The 10,211-nt window shown below is 41.2% G+C and overlaps 1 protein-coding gene across 1 annotated transcript; it reads left to right on the top strand.

The window, feature by feature from the left end:
* The first annotated feature begins 8,721 nt into the window (after window positions 1–8,721).
* LOC119367105 (two-component response regulator ORR42-like) lies at window positions 8,722–9,304 on the top strand. The gene is made up of 2 exons (XM_037632719.1): window positions 8,722–8,937; window positions 9,047–9,304. Exons 1-2 carry the CDS (start codon window positions 8,722–8,724, stop codon window positions 9,233–9,235), a joined length of 405 nt encoding a protein of 134 aa, XP_037488616.1. The 3' UTR covers window positions 9,236–9,304.
* The last annotated feature ends 907 nt before the right edge of the window (window positions 9,305–10,211 follow it).

The raw sequence follows: 10,211 nt of genomic DNA, 5'->3' as shown, positions 1-10,211 counted from the left end.
GTGTGATATACATAGGAACATAAATGTTTTTTGGGATTGACCGTGTGGGATGTACGTATGAATGGAAACAATTGGGTTTCGAAGCCTCGCCAGATTGCACAAGAACTCATTTTGCCCCAGCATGTGTGCCAGGAGGGCCTATACGGTTTCTGGGTCGTGTGGGAAGGAACCCCTATCGCTCACACTCACTTGGTGACGATTCCAAACGACGTCGTGAAAAGCGGTTAAAAACCGTTTTTATAGCAGGTCATTACACCAGTGAGTGCTGATCTTTGGAGGTTAAGGTTTACTTAGGAAGGTAATGAAGTTCAAGAAAAATCAGCTTCATTGGATCAAGGAAAATACACTTCCTCTGTAAAGTGCATTTTGAGGATAGAATGCAAATGAGGCTGTAGAGCAAAAATACTCCACATACTCATGAGTTGTTTTTGCATGGAGTGATGAGGCATGATGCAAAGGAGTTGTGGAAATTTTCTTAGATTTTTCTAAGAAAGAAAAAGAGGGGTTGCTTTGGGACAGAAGTGAAAATAAGTCATTTTCAGAATGAACATGATTATTTTCCTTTGAAAGAAAAATTCCCAAAGCTATGTTATGACATAGGAGAGGTCAAGAGACGATGTGGGAGGTGGATGGAGCCACTGGGTGAAAGCCAAAATAATTCCCAAGTGCTAAGTCCGAATAAATTCATTCAAAAACTCATTTTCAAATAAAATGGCAAATAAACCCAAGAGAATAAATGGTGGCAAAAACCAGGGTGTCACAAGGATCTATTATCTCGTTGAGGAGCTCCTTCTTGAACAAGGGAGGAGCACCAGGAGCGAGGTAGGGCTTGGGGCTGCCCCAAATAGCCTTCGACCATCTATGTCACTACATCTGGCCTCTACTAGAACTATTACTACTGGAATGAAAAATACATTACATATGTACAACAAACAATAATCCTTGATTGTCCTTTGCATAGCATAATCGGATATTACAATGGAGAACACAAAGATTACATAGACATGATAACCAGCGGAAGTACGTGCATAAATCGGTAACTATGGATTACACGATTGTATGGCTGACAGGTGGGGCCTATGGACTGCTGCGTCAGTAGTCAACAGTAAGGTTGACTAGTCAAACCTGACCAATGGGACCCACTAGTCAGTGGGGTTTAGTCAGCATTTTAATTAGTTTAATTAACTATAATTAGGAGGTGGGACCTAGTGGTTAGTAACATGGGTTAATTAATAGGGTACTATTTAAATTAACAAAATGCTAATATGGGGGTCGTGTGTGAGTGACATATTACATTTTTTTGTTAGTGCTAATGACGTTCCTGGTAGGTCGTGCCCATGTGTCAGTGACTCAGGACGGTCCAAACGCGGTGGCGCGCCGACGGTAGAGCTTCGGCGACCACAAGATCGGTGGTGGGGCTTGGGATTGCGTCTCCAATAACCATTCGGTGCATGGAGGACGCCTTTGAATTAGAAAATCAGTGCACATGCAACGGTGGCATAGGTTCATCTAGAGACGGCCGGGGTTGGCATCAGCATTAACACGAGGCAACGGCTGGAGCTTCGGGTGGACGCTGGCGAGGCTGCGGAGCACCACAAGGTGAATGGACAGCGATGTTGGGTTCCTGGGAGCTCCAGGAGCTCGATGTGGTGCTTGCATGCAAGCTTGGCTAGTAGTGCCTGCGGCGGTGATGCAGATGGTGGCAAGAAGAACTGTCTATGTCCAGGGAGCTAGCTAGGGGGCGCATGCGAGCAGAAAGATAGAGGGGAAAGACGACGGGGATCATAGTGAGCCTATAGAGGTGCAAAGCGGGTTGGCGAGGCACTGGTCGGCAGTCGGTGAGTGGTGCAACAGAGCTTGAAGGCGACATTGATCCTGGTGATGTAGGGGCTCCCGAGTTGAGTTCGTGGCCACGGGCGATGTGGGAGACGATGATGAAGCTCCTAGACATGATCTCAGGCGAGGAGGAGCTCGATGGCCATGCGAAGGAGGTCGTCCATGGCGCAGGCAAAGTTGGGTTTGCATGGGAGAAAATAAAAGCGGTGCGGAGGGTGAAGATGGTGAGCTAGACTTCAATAGGGGGTTCATGGGGTCCTATAGGCGTCGTAGGTTGGTCTGGATGGCCGGCATGTGGCCATCCTAGCCATGGGTTGCCGCACGGAGTCCACCTCACCTCTGTGAATAGCGGTAGAGGATGGCCCGGGTGGGCTGGGCCAGGCCACACTGTGCAGTGATGGCCCAAGTGTAGAGTGGGTCTTTGCTACTTTTATTTTCTTTTATTTATGTTCATTCTTTCTTTACTATTTTGCATTTTCTTTTAATACCAAATGATTTTAGTTGTAGAAGAAACTTGTAACATAAATAGTAGGCAATGTGTTGAGCTAGCCCACCAAGTTTCAATTTATTTTGAAATTTACAAATATTTTGAAAATGGAAATGTGTCAGGGCAATTACCTGTTGTTTAACCCGGCTCGGGACGTTAGGTCGTCTTTGTACTAAACCTGGCAGATTTTGACCCGGCAGATCCTGACCGGGCTCATTCTGACCCAGCAGATCCTGACCAGGCAGACAGATCATAAACATAGCAAAACAGAATACCAACTACGATGGCAGTGCGAGCACAAACGAGTAGCAAGGATGAAGCGTTTGGGATATTCGACATACCAGAAATAGTTTTATAGATATAATTGTATGCACCACGGCTCCCTATCCTCGACGGTTTCTGGGTCATGTGGGAAGGACCCCCCCCTATCACAGTCACTCACTTGGCGACGGTTCAAAACACCATCATGGAAAGGGGTTAAAACCGTTTGTATAGAACCTCGTTGTACCAGGGATATACAATGGGTGTCGCGAAGATCATCAACTCGCTACTTCACCTCCAGCTTCAACACATTCTAGTGTTCCACAAGATTGGCATACAAATTACGTAGATTTCCCAAAATTTTCAGAATTTTTGGAGTTACAGAAGTATGGACAAAGTCCAAATTACTACAGACTATTCTGTTTTTGACAAATTCTATTTTCTTTGCATTCTGTGCTTATTTTGATGAATCTATGGATTGTATCGGGGGGTATAAGCCATGGTAAAGTTGGAATACAACAGGTATAATGCAATGATAAAATATGAATAGGTTTGCAACAGTACTTAGAGTAGAGATTTGCTTTATTAAACTAACCGATCTAACGAAGGTTTTGTTAAGTTTTGTGTGATTGAAGTTTTTAAGTTTTGCGTGAGATCACGATAGATGAAGGAACAAGGAGTGCAAGGAGCCTAAGCTTCGGGATGCCCATGGCTCCCCAAGTTAATATTCAAGGAGAACCAAGCAACTAAGCTTGGGGCATCCCCTCTTTCTTCTAACTACCATTGGTAATTTTACTTGGAGCTGTATTGTTGTTCATCACATATCATGAGTTTTGCTTGAAGCATGTTGTATTATATGAGTCTTTGCTTGTTTTTCCTTTTAGTTTGTGTCATCTTTCCTTACTGGACACACCTATTTGAGAGAGCCAAAATTATGCTATCATTTGTTGGAATAGCTCTTTATGCTTCACTTAAATTTTTTGAGCTATGGAATCACTCTAGTACTTCACTTATATCTTTTTGAGCACGGAGTGCTTTAATATTTTTGAATAAATGCTCTCATGCTTCTCTTAGATTTATTTGCGAGTTTGTAATTTTTTTAAAGTAATTCTGTCATGCTTCACTTATATTATTTTGAGAGACGAAAAACTTTATGGTCATATTCTTCACTTAAATTTATTTGAGCTTATCAAAAGCAATTGCAACATATTAAATTAGTCCCAAAGTGATAGATATTCAAGAGGAATATAATAAGAACTTTCATGAAGATCATTGGACAAAATAAACTTGATTCTTTGTAATAGTTTAGAGATATGATGATAGTAATATGTGAGTCATGTTGGTGAGTAATTAGGCTTAAGTAAGAATATTTGTGTTAAGTTTGTGATTCCCTATGCAAGCACGAAATTCAATAGTTATGCAATGAAATTATATCCTACTTGTGATGCATTATTCGGTGTTAGTTATGCTCAATGTTCGCTTATGTGAATTTTCGTTTGTTGGTTGGATGTTTATCAATCTATTTGCCATCCTTTCCTTGTAATAAGTGGGAATACTATTTGTGCATCCAAAATCCTTAAAACCATTTTTGCCATATGAGTCCACCATACTTACCTATATGCGGTATTTCTGTGTCGTTCTAAGTAAATTTGTATGTGCCAACTCTAATTTTCAAAATGAATTTCCTTTTTGTGTGCCCGCACCGCTCATGAAGCGGTAGGGGTGGCCAATATTTCCCATGCTAGATGTGTTATTCTCCAGATGAGTGTTTATTCACTTTTAATTGCATGAGAGTGCGACGGTAATAGGGATGCCTAGTCCTGAAATGAAAAAAATACTTTATGTTGTCAAATAAGAAATTCCTTGGAAAGTGTTGGTATGGAAAGCACCCGTGGATACGACTATCCATGGATTGTGAAAGAATGGTGGAAAAAGGAATAAACTTTATTTTATGTTTGGGAACCGCCTATGGTATATCTAGCATGGAAAGTGTTGGGAATTACTCAGTCGTTTTCGTTGACAGGAAAGTATGCCTCTCAAAAAAAATTCTCAATTTTTGCTTTGAACTCTGGCACCTCTACAAATCTATGCTTCCCTCTGTGAAGGGACTTTCTATTTACTTTATGCAATTTTAATTTTTATTTGTCTCTCCATCTTCCCTTATAAAGCACCAACCAGGGAGCACTATGATCATACTTCAGCATTGGATGTAGCTAATATGGGAGTGTGTTTCGTGAATGATCAATGATTGAGCTTGATGGGCTAGGGATAACCTTATTTAGTGTTGGTATTTTGAAAAACATGGTTGCTTGTTGATATGCTTGAGTATTGATATCTTCATGTAAAAACTAGACTATTGATTTGAACCATCTGAAAGTCCAAATGTCCATGTTACAAAAGAAAAGAATATGTGATGAACATGTGAGGCAACATTCCACATCAAAAATTCTATTTTTATCATTTACCTACTCGAGGACGAGCATGAATTAAGCTTGGAGATGCTGATACGTCTCCAACTTATCTATAATTTTTTATTGTTCCATGCTGTTATATTATCATTCTTGGATGTCAATCAATTTATAGCAACTTTATATAATTTTTTGGGACTAACATATTAACATAGTGCCCAGTGTTAGTTGCTGTTTTTGCTTGTTTTTTACTTGCAGAATATCCATATCAAACGGAGTCCAAACGCAGCGAAACTTTTTGGAGATTATTTTTGGACAAGAAGACACCTTGGGGATCAAGAAAGCACCTAGGGGAGGCCCCGTGGGGGCCACATCACACTAGGGTGCACCCAGGAGGGTTGTGGGCCTCACAAGGGTCTCCTCCACCGCTTGTTTTCCCAATAAACTCCCAAATATTCTATAATCCCTAGGGGAGTCGATGAAACACAATTCCAACCGTCGCAAGTTCCAGAACCACGAGATCCAATCTAACACCAACACGAAGGGCTTCATCATCCTCATTTGTGCCTCTTCGATGATGCGTGAGTAGTCCACCATAGACCTAAGGATTCGTAGGTAGTAGCTAGATGGCTTCCTCTCTCTCTTTTGATTCTCAATACAATGGTCTCTTGAACATCTATTTAGTGTAACTCTTTTTGCGGTTTGTTTGTTGGGATTCGATGAAGTTCGAGTTTATGGTCAGATCTATATCCATGAGTATTATTTGAGTCTTCTTTGATCACTTATATGCATGATTATTTATAGCCTCATATTTCTTATTCAAATCTTTGAATTAGTTAGGCCAACTAGATCAATTTTTCTTGCCATGGGAAGAGGTGCTTGTGATGGGTTTGATCATGCGGTGTTCTTTCCCAGTGACAGAAGGGGCAACAAGGCACGCATGTATCATTGCTATTAAGGATATAAAGATGAGGGCTATTCCTACATAAATAGATCTCGTCTACATCATGTCATCGTTCTTATTGAATTACTCTATTTCTTCATGAACTTAATACACTAGATGCATGCTGGATAGTGGTCGATGTGTGGAGTAATAGTAGTAGATGCAGGCAGGAGTCGGTCTACTAATCTTGGATGTGATGCCTATATATTGATCATTGGCTTGGATATCTTCATAATTATTTGATTTTCTATCAATTGCCCAACACTAATTTGCCACCATGTGCTATTTCTCGAGAAAAGCCACTAGTGAAACCTGCGGCCCTCGGGTGTATCCTTTATCATATTTGCTTTCAGATCTATTATTTGCCACTTTTATTTTCAGATCTATTATTCCAAAAACCCAAAAATACCTTGCTGCACTTTTTTTGTTACTTATTTTATTTCACATTTTATCGAGATCTATTTATCCAATCTACCACAAATTTATCTATCTTTTTACCGTGGAGGGATTGACAAACCCTCTTACGCGTCGGGTTGCAAGTATTTTTTCTTTATGTACAGGTACAATTTACATAGTGTTGCTTGGTTCTCCTACTAGATTGATACCTTGGTTTCATAACTGAGGGAAATACCTACCATAGCTCATCTCTTCCTCTTTGGGAAAATATCGACGCAGTTTCAAGCGACATCAGGGCCTCAGGGGGCCCACTACCCACCAGGGAGTGCCAGGGGGTGGCGCGCCCTGGTGCCTTGTGGGCAGCAGGGGGCCCTCCAGTGGTTCTTTGCTCCAGTATTTTCCTTTTCTTCCAAAAAATCATCAAAAAGTTTCATCCAATTCTGATAACTTTTATTTCTGCAGAAAAACAAGACCATGGTAGTTTTGCTGAAAAGAATGCCAGTCCGGGTTAGTTCCATTAAAATTATACCAAAACCATATAAAATTGTTGTAAACATGGGATGAATACTTCGTAAATTATAGATACATTGGAAACGTATCAGTCGACCGTGTCTTTGCCGGCGAACCATCACCGCGATAGATCCGAGCGGCTAAAGGTGGATTCAGTAACTGCATGCAACATGGAGGCTTTTCCATGGTTGTGCGAACCGGTACCCGGCCAATAAATGGCAAGGCGTAGTTGCAGGCGGCCGGATTCGCCAAATCCGGCAGCCGCGTGCGCCCAATCCCACCTTCGCAGATATAGCGTTTGACTGCCGGTGCTAGAGCAAGAGAGGCACAAATCCGACCGTCGTGTTGTGGTCGGCTGGGCAAGACTGCGAAGCAGCGGGTCAGCGAGGTGGCCGAGAAAATGGCGGTGGCGGCTCTGGCAGAGGTGAGGGCGAGGGGGAGGGGAGGAAGGGAATAAAAAGGGACGAACGTGTCCCCTACGCGCAGGCTAGGGGAGGACAAGGGCATGTGTCGCTCGTCTGCCCGTGTCCTTTTTGTTGCAAACGTGGCCCAAATTTGGACCGGTAGTTGTCGAAAGCGCAAAGAAAATGGGCATTTGTACATTTGCACCCGCGTGTTGGGCCTTGTTTTGTGTCTGGTTAGCCCCAAGTGAACGCGGCTGGACTATTTGGGGTCGTGCATTGGAGTTGGCCTTAGATGGTCAAGTACTTTGTAGGGCAACAAGCCTACCCGGGGTTCAAGTTCTACATGTCGCATGGATGCTCAAATATTTCCTATCTTTAGTTCAGTCTTGCGGACATTATTATTTCAATGCTATGACCTGGCCTTTTACAATGAAGTGCCTATGGTGACATTATCAATCTCAACATCTATTGACTGAAAATCACATAGCTGGTTCTAGTGGTAGGTATATGTGTGTGCCTTCATAGGGGTGAGTATATTAGCCAACATTCAAAATTTGGAAATATAACTCATACAACTTCTAGTAACTTGAGGACATATAGTTTAATACATGACCTTAGATATGAAACATTAAGTTGCATATAAACATCAATCGAGAATATTTATGTGGGGACATGACTCATTAATAACAAAATATTCGCGACAAATATTGATTTCCCCATTTATACATGGGCATAGATCCGTGTGGATTTTCTACGCGTCTGAAGGCGGTGGAGATAGGTTGTACATTGGCCACACTTACCTTTTCCCATCTATAAATACCTTGTCATACGAGGCATACCAGCACCAAACCACCAGACTATCTAGTGGGAAGAGTAGGAAGATCCCCAATCTCCTCCACCACCATCTGGCTCTAACCTTCAGGTACATGTTCCATTATTTGTTTTCTTGCCTTGTTTTATCATCAGGCTTCTGCTGCTTTTAGTTTTATCATCAGGCTTCTGGTGCTTTTAGTGTCCATGCTTTACATCCATGAGAATGTTAGAGGTTGATCTATAACAGTATAGGGTGGAAATATCCATTTTAATTTGATCTAGTAATCAATATCTGCATCGTTGTTGTTATTAGCACCCATGTATATGCATTTATACATAATTGTTGGCATGTTCATTGTTTGTTTTCCATGTTGATCTTATCTAGGCGCATCGTTTTTTTAGTCCTGCATATCATAGAAAAGGAATGAACATGGGAAACTTTGCATGCATAGCACAATCGATCATTCTCTGTCATTGTTTCATTTGAAATAGACAATTTTGTTTTATTGTGTTATGCAATGTTTAAACTATGATTTTAGTAATATATTAAGATTTTTCTAGTTGATTCTTTTCAAGAATAACAATGTGCTCGCAAGTACTAATATGGCATGCGTTGATCAAGAATAAAATATATTCATGTGTTTATAATTTGTTTAGGTGATCATGGAGCTCAAGGCCAAAGGATCCACCTCTATCAAGGCACTACTTGTAGAGGACATTAAAGTTTGTAGGTTGGTCCTCTCAAAAATTCTACTCAAACTTCACTGTGAGGTTACTCTAGCGATGAATGGGAAGGAAGCTGTTGATTTGTTCCTTGAGGGGAAAAAGTTTGACATTGTTTTGTTCGATAAGAATATGCCCATCATGACTGGTCCAGAGGTACTTAAATTGATATCATTGTATATGCAAGTATTTGGCATGTATATATATAAATATAATCCTCTTATTTACAAAAAATAGACAATATAATATTTATATTGCTCGACAGGCAATTGTGAAGATTCGTGCTATGGGGGAAACTGATGTGAAGATGGTTGGGGTTTCTGCCGATGATCATGCCATGGAGGCATTCATGAGTGTTGGTGCTGATTTATTTGTGCCCAAACCAATGAGGATGGAGGCTCTCGGCCCTATCATTCAGGAGGTCATCAACAAGAAGAAGAATGACATGGTCTAGCGCAATTCATCTTGCTTAAGTGATGGAGCAAATAATAATGTATAACTTTTTGATCTATGTTTGCTTTAGTCTCCGTTGTTGTGTTACTTGTTCAAATGTATCATTTGATTTCGAGAACTTCATGCTAATGGCAAGACATAATTATCCATAATAATAAGGTACCTATGATATATTGGATCGATATAATCTATATGTCTTTCTATTTTTGGCCAAGGCTTCTCACTAACTCTGGTTTCATGTTGTGAGTCATGTACCCTTTTGAGCGGAATTTTTTTGACTATCAATATTCTGTAACTATTATATGGTCTGGATTACCAGTTATTGGTTAGTTTGGTGTATCCAGTTAATGACCGCTATTACTAATCCATCATTGATCCTTTATATAAAACTATTGGCAAACACCCCTATATCTCTGCCTTGTCCATGTAAGTAAAATTAACTTGCCATGCACCCATCCTTTCCCTCCGTAACACCATTTTGTCTTTAAAAACATAATGAAAAAATCAGTTATACCACAAACAATTTACTAGAAAGAATCGTGTGGGATGATATAAATATCTTGGCGCACCATCTTCTCTAGCTTATGCAGGAAGCTTCGTCATCTACAGTCCACTGCCCCCGCTTGAACCACACTTGCGTGCCAATTTCTCGCGGCACCGAGCGATAAAAAATTGCGACCGCAAAAATATCTATATCCCCGCTTGTCGTGGAAATATCACGTCAGATGTCCTCATGAAAGGACTTAGTCATGGAGCCATCGCGACGGGTTAGCTTAAAGGGGTTAAACCGGACAAAGGACACGAGGGATTTTATACTAGTTCGGCCCCTTCGATGAAGGTAAAGGCCTACGTCTAGTTGTGATGGGATTATTGGGGTCTCGATAACCAGGGAGCTAAACACGCTATGCCTAGCTCTCGAGTTGTTGTTTCTTGTCCCTGAACCGCCGTCGGGTCGTCCCCTTATATACACGGGTTAA

This window comes from Triticum dicoccoides, chromosome 2B, assembly GCF_002162155.2.
Source record: "Triticum dicoccoides isolate Atlit2015 ecotype Zavitan chromosome 2B, WEW_v2.0, whole genome shotgun sequence".
In the NCBI taxonomy this organism is placed as follows: Eukaryota; Viridiplantae; Streptophyta; class Magnoliopsida; order Poales; family Poaceae; genus Triticum; species Triticum dicoccoides.
The sequence above is the reverse complement of the archived record's forward strand: the minus strand, read 5'-3'. Positions and strand labels throughout refer to the sequence as shown.

Excerpts from the sequence above, each read along its gene's own strand:
- LOC119367105 (XM_037632719.1), top strand. The coding sequence starts at position 8,722 with ATGGAGCTCAAGGCCAAAGGATCCACCTCTATCAAGGCACTACTTGTA. Across the intron at positions 8,938-9,046 it reads CCATCATGACTGGTCCAGAG|GCAATTGTGAAGATTCGTGC; the intron begins GTACTTAAATTG and ends ATTGCTCGACAG.